The 23,650-nt window shown below is 43.8% G+C and overlaps 1 protein-coding gene across 2 annotated transcripts in view; it reads left to right on the forward strand.

Moving 5' to 3' along the window:
• Positions 1-23,650, forward strand: part of CCNY (cyclin Y) — a 197,351-nt gene that overhangs the window by 14,732 nt on the left and 158,969 nt on the right. Inside the window, exon 1 of one of the 2 annotated variants that reach the window (XM_074985007.1) lies at positions 23,017-23,149. The exons of the other annotated variant lie outside the window; for it this stretch is intronic. Within the exon in view, the coding sequence (XP_074841108.1) occupies positions 23,128-23,149 (22 nt within the window). The 5' untranslated portion in view covers positions 23,017-23,127. Of the gene's footprint in view, positions 1-23,016; positions 23,150-23,650 lie in introns of those variants that run through there. 2 annotated transcript variants of the gene reach the window in all.

The raw sequence follows: 23,650 nt of genomic DNA on the forward strand, positions 1-23,650 counted from the left end.
GTGAAGTAACTTAAGTGGCAGTGTGGACTAAAGGTAGGCAATGGTTGCCTTCAGTTTCCATTCTCATACCTATTTCTTCCTTCTCTTGGCAGATCTGATCATAGCTTGGCTGCCCTAGTCAGCAAAGGGAGATGTTATTGTGAATCTTCTACCTGTCTCAAAGTTCCATTAACACTAAATAACATTAGTTATTTCCATCTGAAAAGATGTTCTCTTGGTATATACCTGTTAAATTGAACTGCATATTAATTTTAGAGCAACATTTTTTTTTCTGAAATACTTCTGTCACCATGATCAAAGGAACTAAATTGGGGACTTGGTGCACTTATTGCAAGATAAACTACCTAATATGTGAGATTGGGGGAGGGATAGCTCAGGGGTACTGGCTTGCTAAACCCAGAGTTGTAAGTTCAGTCCCTGAGGAGGCTATTTAGGGATCTGGGGTAAATAGATTTAAAAAAAAATCCATATCATACACTTTTTCTGCTCTGTTTATATTGGGATTTGAAGTAACTTTTTTTGTTTTACTAGGAGGAACCATATTTCATGGTGGTCATAGTTTCGAAATGAGCAGCACACAGACCTTTAGCTTTCTACAGATACTCCCTGGGATGAGTTTAGGATGCAGTAGTAGCCTTAAGTTGAAATTTCTTGGCCTGCCTTTTTGTGCACACTTTCGGGGACTTCATTTCAGGTTTTGGTAGAGGAAGCAGTGGGGCTAAGAGCCTTGCTGGTCTCCAGCGCGAGGTGGGAGGATGCCCAGAGTTATGCCCCCAGAAGGGATGGGGCCAAGGACGGAAGGGCCAGGACTGAGGGCAGTCAGCCCTCAGGCTCCTTCCCAAGGTAGTGGAGTGGCAGAGAGGCACAGTGCTCTTATGGCCTCTGGTCTGCTCTGTGTGTCAGTTCAAAGGGAGCAGGAGATCCCAGCCACCGTTGGAGGGCTGGCCCAGGGGCAGTTTCCCTTCTTGACTTCTGTTATCATGGGTGTAGGCAGGCTGGGGTCCTCTGTTCCCTCTGAGTGGTGTATGTCTGCGTGGCTTTGCTCCTTCTGCCCTCTGTGTGTGTGTGGGTCGTGGGGGCTGGGTTCCCCCTTCTCGCGTAGTATGTGTGTACAAGCCTGTTTAGAAACGCCTCTGTTAGTAGCTGATGGGTGCGGTGCCATGGTGGCACACATCTGAACAAGCACAGGTGACCTCAGTATTAGTGCACAAGACAAAACTCAGTGTCCTCATGGATGAAAAGTCTTAGAGGGAACAGTGCCCCATATCCCAACCCCGGCCTCCTGACCCCCCACTCCATACCTCTGCCCAGAACCCCCTGCACTCCACCCAACACTGTTCTAGTATAACATGCGCCTCCCCCACCCTAAAAAGTGGGTGGGGGGGTGGGTGGGGTGGGGGGGTAGGTTGTTGCTTTCACCGTGGATTATGAATAAATACAAAGGATTGGAAGGAGGTTCCAACTTCAGTGTTTGTCTGAGGATTTTAGCGTACAAACATCAGCTCCCTGACATTCACTGGAGGTACTCAAGTTTGAGAGACTTGGCTACACTCAGAAATGTTAAAAAGTAAGCAGGAGCAAAGAAAACTTATCGGTTGGAAGAGGATGATAGTGCAGGGGAGACACAGCTATATAATGGCTGGCAGCTTAGGGCAAGGATTTGTTGTATCTGGACAGGAATCTGTAGCAAAGGTGGTCTGGGGAAAAGTCCTTAGAATTCAAAAGTACATTTGCTATTCTGCTGAGGAATCAACATTTGTGTGTAACAGTCTAGGCCAGTGGTTCCTGAATGTTTTGGCATCCTGCCCCCCTTTTAATTTTTCAGAAACCCTCATGCTCACCTACCTCTTCTTTACCATCATCCAACCACCCCCCAACAAAAAGTTCAATTAGTAATTTAAAATAAACACAAACATTATTTGAAATTAAAAATAAGTACAAATAGTTTTTCTTGGCCACTTATGGGTGTCTGGTGCAGCCCCAGCTGGCCAGCTGCCTGAGCCCTGTGCCAGTGGCCAAAGCTACCTTCACCAGCTGCCCACCTGCCTGAGCCCTCTGCTGCCAGGGCTGCTCCTCCAAGCTGACAGAGTCCCACAGTGCCAGGGCCAGCCACCTGCCTGCAAAAGCCCCTCCCTTCCCTTCCCCCAAAGCCAGCCACCCGCAGTTCCCCACTCACTCCATCTCCGTCCTGCAAGCTAGGCACTCCCAGCCCCCATCTCACCCCATTCTTGTCGTCCTCCCCAACCCACACTTGCTCTCCTTTGCAAGAGGCAGCTAGTTCCATGTGGGTCTTCACTGGCTGCCTGCTCTTCATAGCAGCTGCACTGGGTTGTCCACGTAAAATGGCAGGGGCTGAGAGCTGGAAGCGAAGGCTGGTTTTTTCTTTGGGTGGGGTGAATGATGGGGGGGCTGGGTTACTTCATGCCCTCCTGGAATATCTTCATGCCCTCCCAGGGTGGCATGCCCCCCCCCCCCCCCCCCCCCCGTTTGGGAAACCATGGTCTAGTCCCTGCCTGGTTTTCTGACCCAGCTCGTTGTCCAGGAAAGAGGCTCTCAGACAAGTGTGAAATAGAGCTAAATGGAAGAATAGGTGCCCCACCAAGGGCTCGTTATCCCCCGAAAACATGGGAGAGTTTGAAAAAATAGGAAGTTTTTAAGTGTAATCTCAGCAGTGTTTGTGGGGTGATAGGATTTTTGTTTTTTGACAGCAAGAAAAGATCCCACCAGATGGTCATTCTTTAGCTCCGCTGCTCTTACAATGAAGCGTCCCTAGGTGATGGAGCAAAGAAGAGTCAGCTCTAGGGTGTGAGGCGGAGAGAGAACAGTGAACTAGCTTTGCTACCAGTGTGGGTGAGGGCATGTTGGGGCAGAGGAAGCTGCAGAGACATAGCTGTATACAGTGTTCTACGTTCTTCACGCTGCTGGGTAGATGGGAGGCAGGAGTCCATGTCCTGCAATGACAGGGTTCTTGGGAAGGGTCTCCAACTCCTCCTGCAATACCCCTGCCTAGTTTGATTTTTTTTTTTTTTTTTTTTGGTAGCGATTAAACCTGTGCAGCAATTAGCTATATATAGGCCAATTTTCTGCTGATGCAGGCTGAAGAGAAATACTAAAACATTTTGTCAATAATACAGACACTGCATCTGGGTTTATCTATGAATTAATTTAAAATGTTCCTTGATACATTTTCTTATGCTGTGCATTTTAAGAGCTCAGTCCAGCTATGATATGTGATGTTAATTTCAAGGTGATTTTAATCTTCTAAAATAAAGGTACTCAAAGAGAAGAGGGCTAGTCTACACTGCAAAACAAAAACAGAATAAGAAAACAGCTCAGCAGCATGGACTCTGAGGCTAGGTCAACTGACTTCAGCTCCAAGGGCTTGTGCTATGGGGGGGAGGGGGCTAAACATAACAGTGCAGACAATCCTGCCTAAGCGTGAGCCTGTATGCTGCTATGTTTATCCATGCAGCATGAGCCCTGCAAACTGAGTCAGTTGAGCTCTGAGGTTTGCTGCTCTGTGTTTGCTGTGCGTATGTAGTCCTGAGCACACTTCAAAGTGTGGTTTCTGCTAGTGACTCATTCTCGTAATGCTTTCCCTTTGGATTATATGTATGATTTAAAATGCAAAATGGCTGTTTTTTAAAAAAAAAAAAAAAAAAAAAAATTAAACCACTGGGCCCCAACATTTTATGCAAGTGATGCCCTAGCATGTGGCTCTCAGATTGTTTTAAAGTAAAACAAAATATCAGCTATAGAATTTTATCCTCCCAGGCAATAGATCATGTTTTTCACCTCTCCTAGTCTCTCTAACACTGGATTAGTTACCATGGGTACAGCAAACCCTCGAGTTATGTGAGAGTTGTGTTTCTGCAACCCCTGCATAACTTGAATTTTCGTGCAAGTTGAGGGGAGACGAGAACCAGAGCTGGTCGGTTTCTTGGCTCAGAGAGTGGAAGGAAGCTGATCAGTTTCCTGGTCCCCCTGCTCCAGTTGCAGAGAGGGGAAGCTGAACAGGGCAGCAGTCTTGATCAGTTTCTTGGCTCCAGCCAGTGGAAGAGAGCCAGCAACCGGGGCAGCCTGGCTCCTGGCTCCCCTCCAATCCTTGCCCTGCTCAGTTTCCTGGCTCTGCAAGTGGAGGGGACTGGGAAACTGTTCCTGTCAGGGGTGGCAGCTTGACTCTTGGCTGTGCCTCTGACAGAAGCAGCTGCTGCACCTGACAGGAGTGGTTTCCCTGCTTCTGTCGGGGCGCCAGTTGCGTTAACCCAAGACAAGCGCAACTTAGTTGTGCCTATCTTAAGGGTTTACTGTACTTTCTTCTCTGTAGCTTCTTGTTGTCAGTATTTCAGCTTGACAAAAATCTCCACGTACTATTTTAGCAGAGTTGGGATTTGTGGGAGAAGGGGGTGGAAAAGAAAGTTTTTTTTTTTTTTTTTAACCTTTTTAAACTGCACTGTCTGCACCTGAAAGTCCTCTCTTTTTTCCCCAATTGGCCTTTTGAGGTCATCATCATCATCATGATGTCAAACCTACTGCTTTAGTAAAATACATTTACTATCCTGATACCAACGACAGAAAGAAGTAAAATGTGCAATATAAATTAGTGTTGTAACTTTTTTTTTGCTTTGTGTGTTAGTTTTCAAAGGTTTGAATACAAGAAGAATAGAATTTCAGTGATTTTGAAGCCTTCAGAGATTCATGTCATTACAAAACCATAATGCTGTATAAGCATTAACTAGGGCTGTCGATTAATAACTGTTGCTTCACACAAATAACTGAAAACATTTATCTTGATTTATTGTGCTGTTAAATAGAATATCAGTTTCAAATGTGTTAAGTATTTTTGGATGTTTTCAGCATTTTCAAATTGATTTCAGTTACAACACAGAACAGTGTACAGTACGGTTTTTTTTCTTCAGATGTTTGCACTAGAAAAGTAAATGAAGACAGTATTTTTTTCACTTCACCTGATACAAGTACTATAGTGCAATCCATGTATTTTGAAATTGCAACATACAAATGTAGTTTTTTTGTTACATAACTGCACTCAAGCAAAATAGTGTAAAACCATAGCGCCTACATGTCCACTAAGTCCTATTTCTTGCTCTGGAATTTGCTTGAGCAAACAAATATGTTTACATGTATGGGAGATAATACTGCCCTCTTCTTATTTACAATGTCACTTGAAAGAGCAGATGTTCACATGGCACTTGTGTAGGCAGCATTGCATGGTATTCAAGTGCCATGTAAGCTAAATATGTTACACCCTTTTGTGCTTCGGCCACCATTCCAAAGTCCATACCACAATGCTGATGACACTCATTAATGCATTAGTTGTTTAATTATATTTGTGACTGAACTCTGTGGGGTGAATTGTATGGCTGCTCTGTTTCACCCATATTCTGCTATATATTTCATATATCAGCAATCTCAGATGATAACCTAGCATGTTTGTTTTAAGAACCCATTTGACAAACATAAAGAAGGTTCCCAAGTGTGATTTCTAAAGACAGCCACAGCACTTGTCACAAGGTTTAAAAATTTGACATGCTTTCCCAAATCTTAGTGGGAGGAGATGTGGAACGCTTTTTCAGAAGTCTTAGAAGAACAGGGCTGCATTGTGGAAACTACCAAACTAAACCACCAGAGAAGAAATCAGCCTTCTGCTGGTGGCATCTGACTTAGATGATGAAAAGGAACATTCCTTGCTCCATACTGCTTTGGATGGTCTTCAGCATGGACACATGTAATCAAGAATGATGGATAAAGCATGAAGGAACATGTGAATCCTTAGCACATCTGGTAAGTAAATGTCTCATGACTGCAGCTACAATGGTGCCAAGTGAACCCCTGTTCTCACTTTTAGGTGACATAGTAAACAAGCAGGCAGCATTGTCTCTTGCAAATGTGAATAAACCTGTTTGTCTTTGCAATTGGCTGAAGAAGTTGGACTGAGTGGACTTGTATGCTTTAAAGCAGCAGTGGGCAGCATGTGACCTGCACGTGCCTCATCAGGGTAATCCACTGGCAGTCTGCAAGACATTTTGCTGACATTGATCATCTGTGTGCATGCCCCTCCCTCCCCTGCAGTTCTCAGTGGCCCAGATTCATCATTCCCAACCAATCAAAGTTGCGGGAAGTGGCAGTCAGCACATCCCTATGGCCTTTTGCTTTCTGTAGCTCCCATTAGCCAGCAATGGGGAGCTGTGACCACTGTGAATGGCAGGGGTTCCATGCCTGCAAATAGTCCATCTCAGCAAAATATTATGACCTGCTAGCATATTATCCTGATGGGCTGTGTGCAGGCTTTAGATTGTCCGCAGCTATTATAATGTTTTACGTTGTTTAATTTTTGAATTCAGTTTTTTCACTACATAATCATACATTTCATTTCAACTTTGATACAGATTTTACTACAGTACTCGTAATGGAGGAATTGAAAAATGTATTTTAGAGTGCAGATATTTGAAATAAAAATCAAGTAAGCATTGTAAAGTTGTGTTCTGTTGTAATTTAAATCAATGTATTTGAAAATGTAGAAAACAGTCAAATATTAAAATAAATGTGATTATCATGATTAATTTTTTAACTGCATGACTTATCACTATTTAATATTTAACATTCTGGTTTTAAGCAGTTGTTTTGTGTAAAACTTTAACTTTTGAGTGAACTGTTTTGGGCTTTTTAAAAAAAAGTGCTCCCCCCCCCCAGTCGCTGTAGTTTTCGCTTTATTACCTGAGTAATACCCAAGTGGCTAGTTGAATTTCAGGGCCATGGGATGTTCCCTTTGGAAGTAGACATTGATGGACTCTAGTATTCTCTTTGATGCAGTCTTCTTTGGTTGAAGGAATGTGCTAAGTCTTTCTCTGGATGCAGGAGTCAGAAACCAAAAAGTAGTTTCTTAACTTAAAAAACACCAAGCCTCTTGAGCCCAACAGACCCGTAAGTGCTTTTTCTGTCCCGGTGCCATACTGTGCTTACAGGTTACTGCTGGACTTTCTTGCTCTCTGAGGTCATGCCTACACTACAGGGATCTTCCGAAAGAAGATAATCATTCAATAGATCTCATCCATACATCAAAAGCGGCTCAATCTTTATATCTGCTTTTTGGAAAGAGCATGGCCGCACAGCCTGAGATGCTCTTTTGAAAGAACAGGCCAGGAGACCCCATGGATGGGGTTGTGTGTCCAGAAAGCCCTTCAGGGAGCGCTGGCCAGGGCGTCCGTGCGCCCCAGCTGGCCCGCGCCATGGCAGACCCCTCTTTCAAAAGAGGGAGCCACGACGTAGCTACACACACCTTCTTTTGAAAGAGTCTTTTGAAAGATGGTGCTCTTCCTGATCCGGGGGAGAGAGAGATGGCTTCTGGAAGAGGAGGTGCGTTCTTTCAGTCCTGGATCGAAATAGCGCATTTTGCATGTGGACGTGCTGTGTGATCTTTTGGAAAAGGGCCTGATTTTCCGAAAACTTGTTAGCATAGATGGGGTCTGACTGTTCATTTGTTCTTGTTTCTTCTGTTTTTTATCCCACACCCATCCATGATATTCAGTGGAACTCTGGGCCACATGGTGTTAATTTCTGGGCAGGTTCTCTTAAACTTGGTTTTTGGGTGTGGTGTTAAGTGGAAGTACTGTATAATCGCATGAGTTGGAACAAGATTTGTAATTCAGTTCACAAATGGTTTCACATAGTTCATAGGTTGAATGTTGCACCCCAGGAAACTGTTTGCTTGGCAGATTCCAAGGCTTAAGTTTAAGGGATACTGTCAGGTCCCCTTTCACTGGATAGTGCTACTTTACAAATATAAGCTTTTCCGAAACTTTAAACCAGCTTTTTCTTAATATTCTATTAGACCATTATTTCTAGAATAAATATTTTAAATTAGTCTGTGCAATCCAAACACTGGGGCATGAGAACCTGAAAGTCAACTTGAGTGACTGATATGTTTTTGAGAGCCTGACTTGTTCCCCATTAGGAAAAAGAAATACTGATTTTAACTTTGTCTTGGAATACAGTGGTTCTTAACTTTCACAAGAGCTGAAAAAACAGATGACTTCTTACAGGTGTGAAGTTTTCTTGTTTTTCGCCTCTTCCTAACTTACCTGAGTGTGTTTAAAGTCTCTGACTGTTGTGGAAAAAGGGAGACCTGTTTAATTTATCACTTCGAAGGTTGATTTTTTTTTTTTTTTTTCTTTTTTTTTTGTCAGTGCAGCATCTTTGTCTGCTCTGGTGTAGTGATAGGGTAATCTTAAGACCTAGACTGAGGTGTGAAATTGATCCCTAATTATTTTATTCTCAGAGGGTAATCGGATAGTCTGTCTGATTTACATCTTCCATTCACATGTTTGTACATCTCCATCATCATGCTTCCTTCCTAAACTGACTCATCCCAGTCTTTTCTTTCTTTAAGTGGAAAATCTTTCAAGCCTCTAATTTTTCTCATCACCCATTCCTTGATCATTTCTTTTTCTGTTTTTTTGTGATATGGTGAGCAGAACTGAACATAGTAGCCTAGGTGAGAACGTATTGTTGGTACTTATTATGGCTTCATAATTTTCATTGTTATTTTGTAGTCCCATTTTATGCATCCTAACATTATGTTAGCATTGTAATAGCTGCTGCACATTTCTGGTTACTACTCTCTTAGGTTTTATTGCAGGGACAGCAATATTGGTCCTTATGTTCTCAAGGCTGCATGACTGCTGATCTAATAATTGTTTCCAGAGTGGTGGTGGTTTGTATTTTTGATTTTCTGTGCCTTCTGACATGAGAAATTTATATTTTGATCATCTTTTGATGTAGTTTCTTTCTCTGGTAACATTTGCATGCAAATAATCCACTTAGTTGCTATGCTTTAAATTAAATTTTGTTGTGTATGGTTCCCTCTCCGTCCCCCACTGCTGCTTTAAGAACACTGAGCTATGTAGGCTGTTAAAAGCTACAAGCAGATTTTTACGAAAAATGTTAAGGCCTGCAAGTCAGACTGAATTTCTAAATTTCTGTCGCTGTAATTGGGGCTCTGCCAAACATTAATCTGTCCAGCTGTAAATCTTCTCTTGCTACATATTTTCACATTTCTTTCTTAAGATAAATCAGAAATTGCATTTTCCTTTTGGGACCCAAAACCCATCCATTTGGCAGTTACATTGAAAAACAGATGGCATAGCTGAGAGATGGGAAGTTCTTTCTTTTGTTACCTGCTTTCTCCTAAAGGCACGTAACTTAACTGAGTGCATTGAAATGAGATTATTGTGGAAAGTTGTTGAAGTTGTCTGCTGTTGCCTGTGCTATGGGCTGTTAGTGTTCTGTTGATCTCATTATCCCTACAAGCAACTTCTTCTGTGTAATCTAAACAAAAAAGCAGTCCAGTAACACTTTAAAGATTAACAAAATAATGTATTAGGTGATGAGCTTTTGTGGGACAGATCCACTTCTTCACACCGTAGCCATACCAGAACAGACTCAATAGTTAAGGCACAGAGAACCAAAAATAGTAATCAAGGTTGACAAATCTGAAAAAATTATTATGAAGGTGAGCAAATCAGAGAGCAGAGGGGCAGAAGTGGGGAGGGCAGGGAAGTCAAGAATTAGATAAAGCAAAGTATGTAAAAGAGTCCTTAAAATGAGCTAGAAAATTGCCATCCCGGTTCAAACCACATGTTAATGTGTTGAATTTGAATATTAAAGAGTTCAGCAGCCTCTCTTTTCAAACGTCTGTGAAAGTTGCTTTTCAGTAAAGCGCAGACTTTCAGGTCATTAACAGAATGGCCCACTCCATTAAAATGCTGGCTGACAGGTTTGTGAGTCAGGAGTGTCTTTGTCTGTTTTATGCCCATTCATTTTGTCTAAAAGTTGGAAGTCTGTCCAATACACAAAGCATGTGGGCATTGTTGGCACATGATGGTGTATATGATGTTAGTTGAGGAACATGAGAATGTGCCCGTGATTCTGTGAATAACCTGGTTAGGTCCAGTGAGGGTATCTCCGGAATAGATATGTGGACAAAGATGGCAATGGGCATTGTTGCAATGAAAAGTTCCAGGATTGGTATTGCTGTGGTATAGTCTGTGACTGTTGGTGAGAATCCTCCTAAGGTTGGGAGGTTGTCTGTAGGAGGGAACATTCCTGTCACCTTGGGCCTTCTGGAGTGTGGCACCCTGATTAAGGATAGGTTGTAGGTCTTTAATTATACGTTGCAGTGGTTTGAGTAGTGGGCTGTAGGTAATGACCAGTGGTGTTCAGTTATTGGCTTTTTTGGATCTATCTTGGAGTAGCTGGTCTCTGGGTATTTGTCTGGCCTTGTTGATTTGTTTTTTTACTTCTGGTATATAATTCAGGTTTGTGAATATTAGGATGATACAGTATAACTCCTGAATTCCTACTCTTCTCACTCAAACGGCCCTGAAGGGAAATGAACAAGGTTCATCAGGAAAGCGCTGCTCTCTGCCCTCCTAGGCTTTGAGGATTGAGGTTTGGTGGGAAAAGACAAGAGGTGGCAGGTGCTTGCTTTTTTAGGGCTCATGTTTTTAAACACATTTAACCAGCCCTACAGGTCACCTAAAGCTTTTAGGGCTACATATTTAGCTCTTGAAAAGTAGAAGATCATGTGCCTTTGAGTTTTTTGTGCACACCAAGCTCCTGGTGTCCCTTGATTCTGTCCATGGCATGTTTGCTCCCTCTAACAGCCCCCTGTTTGTCTCCCAGGAGTTCTGGGCACTGCTGAAACCAGCGCTCCCCACTTGTACCCACCAACAGGAGGACTTTAACCTGGGACCTCTGGAGCTTAGGGAATGAATCTCTACCAGTTGAGCTAAAAGCCACCAGCCTCTCAGCTAAGGCTATAGGGGCAATTGATTGATTGTTTCTCTCTGTAAATGGTCTCGGTGCCACTACATGGGACAGTGATCTAGATCCTCTTGGTGTGCAGATTACACCAATGCTCTGTCTATGCTCCGTTTTCCCTTTCCATCCAACTTGCCAAGAGCTCTGTGTGGCCTGGTCCTGCCACTCTCATTCATTGTGATATGTATGGGAGAGACATCTTTCAGGCTGCCTCTACGCTAAGAGAGAAATTCAAATTTATTTAGATTGATTTTCTCATTCTGGAATTCATAAGTTCAATGTTGGACATCCTCACTTCCGCTGTGCTCCTCGCAAAGTCGAGTCATTGCTGTCACACTCAAATTGGCTAGCAGTGACTGTTTCAGTAGTGCATCGTCGGAAGCTATCCCACAGTTCCCTCATCCCCGTGGGATTCTGGGTACGCTTGCTGGTGTTGACATCATCTTCCCCCATTGCATCTTCCTCATTCTCTTCCCGATCCCTGGAAATAACGCAGAGGATAGAAAAATCCAGGAATAAAGAATTTTTGGTTTTTCCCCCCACATTACAGTTGCCAGCAGGTGTGCAGCGACTGTATTGTCAGCTGGCCAGCTGCTTGTCCCACTTCCCATCATTGTGTGCATGTGATCCCTCAAATGAATGCAGGGGCCAGGACTGTATTTGAAAGTGAAAAGGAAGAGGATAGGAAAGTATAGGAAAGAAGAATTTTTGGTTTTTCCCTTCACTGTATTGGTGATGGGGAGAGTGTTTGGCTTTCCAGTGTACTATAAGGCTTCCATGCAATGACTGTGTTCTCAACTGGCCATCCACTGCGTATCCCACCTCCCATCAGTGCATGTGATTCCTGCTGATAAAGCATGGGCCTGAACTGTTTGGTAAAGTGAGGGGGAAAAAAAGATAGAAAAGTGCAGGAAAAAAGAGTTTTTGGTTTCCTCCCAGTGGCAGTAAGCTCCAGTATGGGCAAAGGGGGTCGTGCAGTGGGTGGAGAGGGCAGTAGAAGTGGTTGTTTCCCATGGCAGCAGCCAGACCTCAGATTTTCTAGCTGCTGAAGTAGACTTTCCCCAGCAGCAGCAAGCCCTGATATGGGTCAATGAGGGGGTGGTTCAATGGAAGGTCAGTTGAGGTGGTCCTTTCCCAGCGGCACCAAGCCCTTTAGTCTCTGGGGAGACTTTTTTCCCAGCAGCAAGGTCTTTAGCCACCGGGGGGACTTATTCCTGGCAGCAGGAAGCTCTGGTATGGGCCAAGTGGAGGGTGATTCAGTGGAGGGCACGTTTAGGTGGTCCTTACCTGGCAGCAACGAAGTCCCCCCATATTTTAACCTCTGGGGGAGACTTCCCCATGACAGTAGCAAAGCCCCTAATATCTTTCCCACCCTTGGAGCCCTAAACATGTGACTGGAAGCATTGTCAGCACTCAACAGTAGGTACATCCTTTTCTTGGGTTGGTGGCTATGCACGTGATGTGGCAGAGCATGGGAAGGACGCAGACTGTGTGGTGCCTCTGGGGGGAGGTAAGGGGGTTTGCACACAAATGTAAACCGCTGAGAAGTTTCTCCACATGTCATGCAAACCTGACCCCCAGCACGGCCTTGTTGACGTGGTATGGTGGGGCATGGGCTGGCACCAAGTAGCACAGCAAAAAATAGCAAGTGTACAGACAGAGCTGCGAACTTCCTGCAGGGGCCATTTGCATGGGCAGATGCGCTCATAGCACTAATAACAGAAAGAAAGAGACATTTCTCAGGCTCTTGTATTAACATGAGCCCACAGCTAACGGCTCACTGCTCCTGCTTGGAAATTCAGTCTTCCTGTCACCAAAGAGTATCGGCCAGAGCGGAGCATTGAGAGAGGCATCATGGGTTACATACGGGGCACCTCTGGAGGCTAAAAAATTTGCTTTTAAAAAGTGGTGCTTCCACGCTTGCTCTTACTTGAACTTCTGAATTAGAGCTTGGCACTATGTCTGTCAGATAACTGTGATTTTGTATTCTTGAGATTAGGACACCCAAAATCGAGCTAGTGGTATTTACAGTGAAGACAGTAACATGATAATATCGAGCTAAGTGAATTAAATTCAAATTTATCTCGTAGTGTAGATGCAGCTGCTGGATGTCCAACATGATAAACTCAATAGGGAGAAGGAACAAGGGCATGGTTGTGCTGAAAGGCGTTAATTAACCTGTTGTTCTGTATAGCTGATAGCAGAAGTGCTTGTAACTGTGGCTATGCTAAACAGATGGCAGGTGCTCCATTTCCGCCCCCCCCCCCCGCCCACACGCGTTATTGCCAACTTCCAGAGATCAAAAATCATGAGTCAGGTCCTCCTCTCCAAAATCAGCAAGTGGGGAGCTCTGGTTTGGACAGCACACAACTCCTGGGAGAGGAAAAGTGGGCACCTGTGGGGAACAGGCATCTCTTGGAATAGAGTCAAGGGATGTCAGGAGCTGCTGGTGTGGGTCAGAACCTACCTTCCAAAATCATAAGTTTTTTTTTTTAAAAAAAAAATCTTTTTTGATCATTGACGTGATTTTTTTTTTTTTTAAATTCTCCTCCCCTCTCCGGTGTGTGTGTGTGTGAGAGAGAGAGAGAGAGAGAGAGAGAGAGACCGTTCATGTTGTTTGCTCTCCCATTTGTGCTGGATTTTGACCCCAGCTTCTAGAGCTCTCACCCATCTGTCTGTCTCCTACCCAGAAGTTTATTCTGCCCAGTCTCTCACCCGCGCTGAACCCCACTGTCCTAAGTTGACCCGCTCAGTTGCTACTAGGACATATTTCAGCCCCCCAGCCTCACCTCTGTTCATCTTAAGTTCCTTCATCCTCCTATGGCAGTGGGGTCCCCTTTCCCACGTTCCAGGCTGGAACAGAAGCAGCCAACAGCAAGATTCCTGGATTGTGGAGTTGACATCCTGTTCTTGTGGGGTTTGGGGGTAAAAGAAATCCTGAGAATGAATAATTCTCAATGATGAATACAGTTTACCTGTGTTAAGGAATTGCATCTCTAATGAGAAATGTGTGAGTTGGCCCGTGTGTCTTGATTATTCCTTTTGCGTATCCACTTCCTAACCTCAAATCATCAGGATCCAGAGAGTTGGGTGACCTGAGCATTCTGACGTTCTGGAATTGATCAGACAAGGCATTTAAAAACTTTTGTGTTAGATCTAAGCAGGCAAATACAGAAATGACTTCAAGCTGAGGGTTGGTGGTTCATAGAGTTGATTGATCTGTTTTGTTATTTTCAAGTGTTAGAAATGGTGAAGTATGTCTCTTAATTTGGATGCAGGGTGTTTTTTTTTTTTTTTTTTTTGTGGTATAAATTCAAGCTACAAGGAAAAAAACATGTCAGTAGGTTCTTCATCAACAGCAACCTTGGGCTCGGCATCCATTGGTATCTGATGCCTCTCACTATTTCCTTCCATCTTTTCCTGTCCATTGCAGAGTGGCTTAGTTTCTGTAGACTAGCTCTGCACCAATCTACTATATCATGTACCCGTTCTCTGTGGGGTCTGTCTCTCCTATTGGAACCGTCCATTATGCCAAATATTGGGGTCTTGATTTTCATTCATTGTTCATTCTGCAAATATGCCCAGATTGCTAAAGGACATACTGTTTTAAAACAATAGACTAGCAGAACACTATGCTTACCAGCATGTTTACTCAATTGCTTTCCCCTAAGTCATGACTTTTGCTTTTTGCATACTTTTACTCTGGAAAGACTTAGTTTGTTTTATAGTGGAATATCCAGTTGCTTTTCTCACAGATCATAACCTGAGAGTTTTTCCCCAGTGGACAGGAAAATGCAGTGAATTTCAAACATAATGTCAAAATGCGTAGTTCCTAGTTGCATTAATTATCAAGGACTCTGAGGTCTTGTCTGCACGAGTGACATTAGTTGATAAAACTTACGTTGACCCTCAAAAGTTGATAAAACAAATCACGGAAGGGTGTTCACACTTGCTTCCTCTGACAGATCATGTCCACACTGGGAGCACCATTATCAACAGGATGGGCAAAGTACTGACCATGTATACTCCTCCACACTTGGATACAACCCCACCATCTCTTCTATACTCCACACACACATACCCTAATGCTACCTCCACACCCTCACCCCAGTCACAGTCAGAACATAACCCTTACAGAGACCCAACTATACCTCCATAAAGAGACATGTCCCAGTTACACCCCAGTACAGACAGGCCATTTACACACACACCACCTACATCCTCCATATAGGCACACACATCCCATATACTCTTAAACCCTCCAGCTACACTTCATACAGACAGCCCTGTCCTACCTACACACACACAAAGAGCGACACCCCCAGCTAGACGTATAGGTGCTGGAGTTAGAAATACAGGGGTAGGGGGGTAGGCTTGAGGTGATTTCATTATGTAAAGAATTCACAAACTGGTTCAATGACTCTCAGTACCTCCACTGTGCAAGTTGACCCAGAGCCCTCATCTACATCCCCATACACAGGCACCCATCCTCCCTCCTGTGTCCCCATGCTGAGGCACCCCCCAACCCCACCTATGCCTCCATGCGGGGTCAAACATGATGCCCAGTGTCCACTGCCCCTCTCCTTTGTCCAGCACGAAGGCTTTGTGGCAGAAAGGCTCGCCCTGGGCTTACGCAGCATGCAGCCACTGGCAGCAGCAGCAGGCAGAGGAGTTCCTGGGCCACCCGGCAGCGCACCATTCACATGCCTTGCTGCTCTCTGCAGCTTGCCCCGGGCTGGCCTTGGAGAGGCTGGGTTGGCTGAGGCAGGCAGTGAGCAAGGGGTGCTCTGAGGACAAAGGGAGGGAGTTGGAAAAAACTCTGTGTGGGTGTGGGGGTTTCTGTTGCCCCTGGCAGCAGCTGCATGCCTCCTTCTCCTGGGGTGGCAGACAGGGTTTGGCTCCCCTCCCCTTCCCTGGTGGGGTGGCGCTGCCTGTTCCTTCCCACCACAAGTTTCCTTGCTGCACTCTGCACCCCCAGTGGTGACCCCATGCCACAGTCGGAGCGAAGCACCTGCCCACAACAAATGTTTTGGTTATTGGCCACCAGCTGCCTTTTGTGGCCTCAGGAAGTGTAAAATTTGAGGGTGTCAGTTAATACTGGCAGTTAATGCATGTAGATCTTTTTAATGCATTACATGGCAGGCATTAACACACGTTAATAGACGGCCCTAGTAGGTGTGTATCTCACAGTGCGGTGCTCGTGCCCTATCTTGGGATTCCCTCCAAGTTCTCCCCATCCCCTCAGCTTCTGGGAGCAGCAGCATCATGAGTAACTCTGTGAGTTCTCTGCTGGGGAACGTGAAAGCAGCACAGAAGCTCATCCTGCTCCTGCTGCTGCACTCCTAGTGCAGGGCAGAACACTGGCACTCCAGTGATGTGCTCTTTGTTCAGCGAAGAGAGCAGTAGGTTTAGCTGTCAGATGCTTCCCTGGAGCATTGAAAGGTGAGACGTGCATACCTGCAGGAGGTCAGAGATCAAAAGGTTGAGTAGGGTGTTCTGGGCGGGTGGGAAACAGGCAGAAGCCAATTCTGTAACAAAAGTCGTGTCTCCACAAAGACCCACTGGACAATAAAGGGGGTAGCAGAGAAGTCTGTTGTAGGGGGGTGGAAGTTCTTTGCTGCCAAAACTGGGCAGTTTTCCCTAACGAGTCGCATTGCAGTGTGTGCACACTCGCTGTTCTGTCACCAAAAGGCAGCAGTTTCTGGAGCCTCAACTTGGCAGTGTAGACAAAGGTAAAGTGGTTTTTCACTTCAGAGAGCGAGAGACAAAGCAGAGAAGCTCTTGTCAGTACGTAGGGCCTGTAGTAAAATCAGACGTTTTAATATAAAACACATGATCTCAGTGTTATGGACTTGACATATCACTGTTTAAAAAGCACCACATCTTATTTACAGAACTGTGGGGTTTATTTACAGAACTCTGGGGTTTGATTGGTGACAGTCAGCGCATATGTATTCCAAACGCGAACCCATAAATTAAATTGAGCTGCAGCCACCAAGAAGGTTGTTGGGTGTTTGTGTGCTTTTCTCTCCTTGTGCCTAAGAGTTGGGGCAGTTGCATCTTGCTCTGTTAATAAATTAAAAGGAAAAAATGAGACAAGAATGGAGGAAAGAAAAAGCCCCCAAATTAGTCAATGAGCCAAAAATAACATGTCCCACTGTTATTGGTCTCTTAATCCAGGAGTGTGCAAAGTAGGGGGTGTGCCTCCTCTGGGGGTCCTGAAATTAAATAAGGAGGGGTGAGGTGCAACATCATGGGCTGCTGAGTCTCAGGCTTAGCCCTCTCATTAAGTGTTGAAATAGGTTAGTTTTTATGCGCGTGTTCACAATTATATAACGATTTGTAAAGTTTCTATATTCTACATATTTTCTTACATGTGTCAAAGTTTGTCCCCCCACAACGAACATAACTGAAATTTTCCATTTGTTTGGATTACATGGACAGGTGGGGTGGGGCTGCTCATTTCAGGGATGAAAAGTGTGACCGTGTAAAAAGTTTGCTCACCCCGCCTTAATCGATTATTCGTTTGAAAGCTGTGCACGCTCATTAATCTGGGCAGAAGGTTGTTTGGGCATCTGAGCTCTCTGTTCAAGTATAAAGGAAGGGTAGAGAAATACACATGGAGCATAAATGAAGAATTTTATACTTTCTTGGGGTCACTTGTAATGTAAACTCAAGCCAAGAGCTACATCTTCAGTCCTCAGAATGTGAATTTTGCATTAAGTAGTCTTTTATGTGCTTTCCGTTTTCAGCCTAGGGCAACTATATCTCCTTACCATTTACAGTTGTTTTCCTAAAAGCCATGCATTTAGGGTGGAGAAATGGTGGCTCCTTTTTTTTTTTATGGTTTTCCATAGGGATAAAATCATTTTCCAGAGTTCAGTGTATTTTTGCTGTAGTAAGTGCAGCTAGAACACACCTCAAATCCTTGTTGTGTGTCTCCACTCCTGTGGACTATGGTTTTGTATTGTAGAGTACTTAAGTTTTCATATCTGACGAGAGTCTTAACATATCGATGAGACAGGACTTTGACTTCTAAAATGGCAAAATTCCTAAATATCTGTTCCCATGAAGGGTGTCTGGTGCGGGAACCAATGGATTTTTTTTAATTGCAGTGAAGTGACTTGTAGCCTTTATTAGGGGGTACCCTAAGACAAGTAATGGAAGACAAAAAGCATTACAGTGGGCTTATATTTTGCTACGATAAAATCCTGAATAACAGAAAGTGGGGAAGACTTAAAGGAGTAGCTGTGTCCGTGTGTAGCTTTGCAGATAACAAGCAGCCCTGTAGCACCTCTAGAGACTAGCAAGTGTATTAGGTCATGAGGTTTAGTGGATAAAACTTATTTTCTCAGGTTGTTGGAGCAGACAAATAAAATCCAGGGTTTTACCAGGAAATAATTGGTAATCAAGTATAAAAGCATAGATACTAACATTTGGATGGGAGGCTCTGAGAGAGGCACTGGGGATGACTTTAAAAAATGGTGGGTGTGATAGATACTCTGCTGCTTCACCAGTTACATGCTTTGTCCTGCTGTGCACTGTGCTGCCATCAGTCAAGATTCTACTTGGTAGTTCAGGAAGACCCACCCCACGTTAATATTAGTGTGGGCAGAGGAACAGAAGAGGCAGTTCCCTGCCCTTTCAAATGACCATGAGTCCAGGGAAGGGCAGGAGAGCGAACACACACCTTGATGATAAAAGGTTTCTGTAGTGTCTAATATCGATATCCTCATTTTGTACATGGCTTACTAGTTTACTCACTCCATTATTTATACTTTTCGCATTGCTACATAAATGAAAAAGGGATATGTTTTTTTTAAGTGCTGTGTGACATTACATGATGTGGTTTGGAGGGTTTTTTTTTATTTGACTGTTTCAGATCAGAGCCTGCCTGAATCTTATCTTCCATCCTCTGTACCTTGCTAGGACACAGAAAATCTCCATTAGTAGATCCTCCCATTCGGGATATCTGTCCAAGACGTGCTCTTCTACACCTGTTGGTGTTCTCCCAGCTCTTTGTTTAAAAGCTACTTTACAACCTTTTTGATTTTGAAATACCAACAGTTGGGTTCCATTTTGGTTCAGGTGGAGCCTAAAGCTTGGCTACTGGATGTGACTATGTCAATCAGTAAGAAAGTACTAATGTACTCATGGAGGATTTAAAAATCGGGGAAGCTAAATAATTAAGGGAAATTGGTCACTTGGTGCATATACCTACAATCTGTTAGTCTGCGACTTACCTTATCCAGCACCAATGTTCTAGCATATTAAACAGATGGAAGAAGTTGCACATTGTTGATGGGTTTGGGGAGAGAAGTCTCTTCGTGCAATGGAGATGTTTATAATCCTACCAAAATAATTTACTAGAACAATATTTGTTCCTTAAACAGGAACTTGACTACTAATGAAACTTTCATATAGATATTAAAATTACAAATAATTTGGCTGTTTCTGCTCTCTGAGGCAATAAAATGATCCAGAGGATTCAAATTTTAACTTTGTTGCCTTCTCCATAGAATAATTTGGTTTTATTATCCATGCTTTTGTTAAATGTTACTCTTGAGCTAAGATATGTATGTGGATTAGGGTATTTTTAAGTATTAAATTTATATGAGACTTGCATTGTGTTTTTATTGATCAGCAGCGTTACTGGGATAGTTGTTTTTTTCTTGTGACACACAATGGCTAGCCTTTTGGGCCTGTGGCTGCGTTCTGTATAACAGTGTTTTCTCTGGACTCTTTCAGCTGGATTCTGACTTCACGATTGTTAGGAAATAAACAAAGCTTTAGGGTTACACTTGTTTTCTGTGGGTGCGTCGACCTCCTAGTAGACGTGCTTGTGTGTGTTTGTGCATACATATCATTACTTGTGTTGGAGACAGTTAATCCCTGTTTAACCCAGACCTTTAAGAGATTATTTTCCCTTACTGGATTAATTATTTACAGACATTTAAACACTTTGAGTTCTGGAAGATCTTGCTCTGATGTTAATTCCAGATAAATTAACGATGCACATTTTTTTTTGTGAACACTATAATCCCTTTTAAGGCAACATGCACTTTATCCCTAGTTACCCATCACTAAGTGTCTGTAAATTTGCTCCTATGTGCAAAGAAAAGATATTTTACAATCTTCTAGAATAAGTATGTGGTAGGCAGAACTACTTCTAGTGTAATTCTTACTACTTTGCTCTAATCTGATGTGCCAGTAATGTAGTTCCAGGGGAACTGATATTTAGAACAGTGATTTTTAACTTGCACAAAAGTAATGTCCTTGGTAAAGTTGCGAAGATAAGAAATTACACACAAATGTTGTGTCCTGGAAATGTCTGGGGGGAAAAATGAAAATTTTTTAATTAAAAAAAATTAATTGGAGATACACATCTCCTAGAACTGGAAGGAACCTCAGGAGGTCATCTAGTCCAGTCCCCTGCCCTCTTGGCAGGACCAGGTACCATCTCTGACATCTGTTTGCCCTAATCGGCCTCCTCAAGGATTGAGCTCACAACCCTGGGTTTAGCAGTCCAATGCCCAGACCACTGAGCTATCCCTCCCCCCTCAAAGTGCACAGTTTCGTAGTGTAGCTAAAACCATTTCTGCAGTAGCATTGCTTTTTCAAATAAATCTTTCAGTAAGCTGCTTTGCTTTCTTTCAAAAATAATGGGAGTGGCTTCCAAAGTGGGAATATATATTCGCATATTTTATCCTCCAGGTTTTGGAGAGGCCAAAGAGTGAATGGGCATAGAGATTTTTTTCGTTTCTCCGCTAGATGGGAGCTAGGGAGAAGACTCTGCTTCTGTTTGTACTCTAACTGTTAAATGTCTGGAGAGTTTCAATTCTGGGGACTGTCAAGTCATAGGTCTGTCCTGATCTCCTGTGGTACCCAGAGCAGAATGGAAGAAGGGATGTTTACACCTTTGCAAAATAGTGGTGATGCAACCATCTGGGGATAGGCAACATGTGGCCCATCAAGGTTCTGTGGGGCCCACAAGATAGTTTGTTGTTGCCCAGATGCAGAGTTGCTGGATTGTTCTCGTTCTCTGTCTGCATAGTTTTTTCCCTGCTGGCCTTTTAAAAAAAAAAAAAAAAAAAAAAAAAAAAAAAAAAGGCACATGACATGAGATGTGTGCTGAAGGTACATAACATTGACTACGAGAGCTATGCACACTCTCTGCATCCAATCAAAGCACTGCTGTGGTTCAATAGGCACATCGCACAAATTCTGGGTTCAGAAGGGTTGTTGGCAAACTGCTCTATTTTGGGAGACTGTTTTGGTTATGACAATTTAGCAGTCCACTGCGATGGAGAGCCACTCATGTGGCCCACTGCCTAGCCCAGGTTGCCCATCACTGCAGTAGCGTCTCTGATGCGACACACTGGCAAGATGGGAGCAACCACACAGGACTGTCAAATGTCTGATATTGCCTCTTGTACTTTGCAGACACAGTGTGCCCCCATTACATAAGCGTTGTTAGTCACTGTGGCAGACGCGGTGTCTTTCTTGAAAATCTCGTCGTTTGAGTCTGGTGTGTCATAGCCTCATTCTTTTTGGAAACTAGTTGGGGATAGGCCCACAATAGAGACACTGTGGAATACTTGTCACACAATGATGTCTGCTATTCTGCCCTGACCCGAGGCTTCCTTTCCCCGGGACTGAATGGGCTGTGTTTGTCATTCCCAGCCCATTTTGGGACTGACTGGAAGCAAGAAGCAAAGAGCAGAAATACAGCATTGCAACCCTAGCCTTTGCTCCTAGTGTTGCTTTTTACCTGTCTCCTGTTTTTTCTTATTTTTGAATGCATTTAACTTTTCCTAACTTACATAATGCAAATTCTTCCTTTTTGCCACATCCACTCCCTAAATGGCTTTTTTTGGATGAAGGGTTTTTCTGTCTGGGATTGACAAGAGATGATGATGATGTTCCTGAGGGAATGGCTTTTGTGCTTCAGTCCAGAATGAGAAGTTTCTGTCTTGGAGTGGTGTTGTACAAGCACAGGACCAGGGGCTTTCTAGCATGAGGGAAACCCTTGGTTCAGTTTCACGTCAGTTTACAGCTAGAGGTGGTGATAAACTAGTTTTTGAAAAGAGACGTAGCATTCTCCTTTTTTCCCCTCAAGCCAGTTTTCTGGAGTCTTAAGAAAACAAAAAGCCTTGTATTAGGAGTATGCAATACCATATATGGCTTTCGCAAGTACTTAGCCACTTATGCCAAGGCTCTATGTGCTAGATTTAAGGACTTCCTGTTGAGAGCTAAAAGCTTATTCTCAGTCAGAATTTAAGGAAGAATCTGCTCTCTAGTCCCCCTCCTCCCCCGATGACTTATCAGGTACAATAGTGTCAAAGATATATAGTGTATGGACTGGTGGGTGAACAGTGCGAATACTGCAACATGTGAAGTTAGCATTTGTTTCACATCAGAATTTGTTTAATTTGGAGCAGGCCTGAGACACTTGTCGAGCGTGCCCTAATTAATTTTACACAGATTGGTCAGCAGTGAATAATTTATGGTAGGGGTGTGCCACCAAAATAGAGAGAAGAGCCATTTATTCATGTTCAGTTAAAAATCAGTATTTGAAGAGCTGCAATGCATGTGAATATGTGACAGTCATTCATAAATAAAGTCAAACCATACTTCTTGTCACTCCTCTTCTGAGAACAGTGAACACACAATGGGTTGTAGCAGTTAAAGTTTGTTACTTTCATGCCGAGTTAATTTCATTCCAATAAGGACCAGGAAAATGCTGCACCTGGGGATAGGCACTTAAGCAGGAAAGATCAGTGTTTGCATCAACCCTCCATGCCCCCATACTCCCATTCCCAGGCTCGCTCTCTCTTGGCCTCTGAAACCTCCCCCGCCCATCACCAGGATTAGCCCACATCATCCCCAAAATGTCCCCCCAGGACTATCTCATCCATGGCACTGGCTGGGGAGCCTGTGCTGGGGTGGCCACATGCGCCCAGCAGAAGGAAGGCTGGTATGGAAGTGTTCTGTTGGTGGGGGTGAGCTGAGCCATGCCTGCTGGTTGGGTAGTGGGGCGAGCGAGGGGCTCTCTGCCATTCCCTGCCCTGCTGCCGCTGAAACAATGGAACTAAATTCAGTTGGTTTAACAGCCAGATCTCTCCCTCCGCCCTGGTTGATGGTAAACTAATTAAATTTAGTTCTGCTGTTTCAGCAGTGGCAGGGCAGGGAGCCACAGAGGAGTGAGATGGACGCATCCAGAGCTGCGAATGACTGCTTAAAGAGCTGCATGTGGCTCTGGAGCCACAGGTTGCCAACCCCTGCTTTATGGTGTATTGCAGCACTGAGGGTAAGAAACTTATTTTGAGAACTGGTTACTTAAAACAGCTCATGGTTTAAATTTGATTATAGTTTGTTACTCAGGTCTAACAGTGAGGGGCAATGAATGAGCTACATAAAAATCCTGCCACTTCCAGGCTTCCTGTGCAAAGTTGTCCAAGTTATGATTTCTGAGAGGGCAGGCATGTATAAGGTCTTCATGTGAATGTTAGTGAGCCTGGGAAGTACTCAGGTGAGAAACCCAGGAGGAGGTTACAGCCAAATGCGAAGATTCTGATGGATTTTCCTCTTCTAGAAAGCGGTGGTTGTGCATTTAAGTGGGGAGTGGTATAATGCTTGATTTGTTAATGCAACTGTAAGAATTGTCTGTTTCTATATTGTAGTTGTCAAACAGGTGACCGTGTGAATTAATACATCGTCTCTCTTCATTGCTTTGAGAACACAAGGAGCTAATAGGATTTTTCATCCCTGTTAGTTTACTTTTCATTCCCTTTTCTAGGGTTTGTAAAAT

Source organism: Carettochelys insculpta, chromosome 2 (assembly GCF_033958435.1).
Source record: "Carettochelys insculpta isolate YL-2023 chromosome 2, ASM3395843v1, whole genome shotgun sequence".
NCBI lineage: Eukaryota > Metazoa > Chordata > Testudines > Carettochelyidae > Carettochelys > Carettochelys insculpta.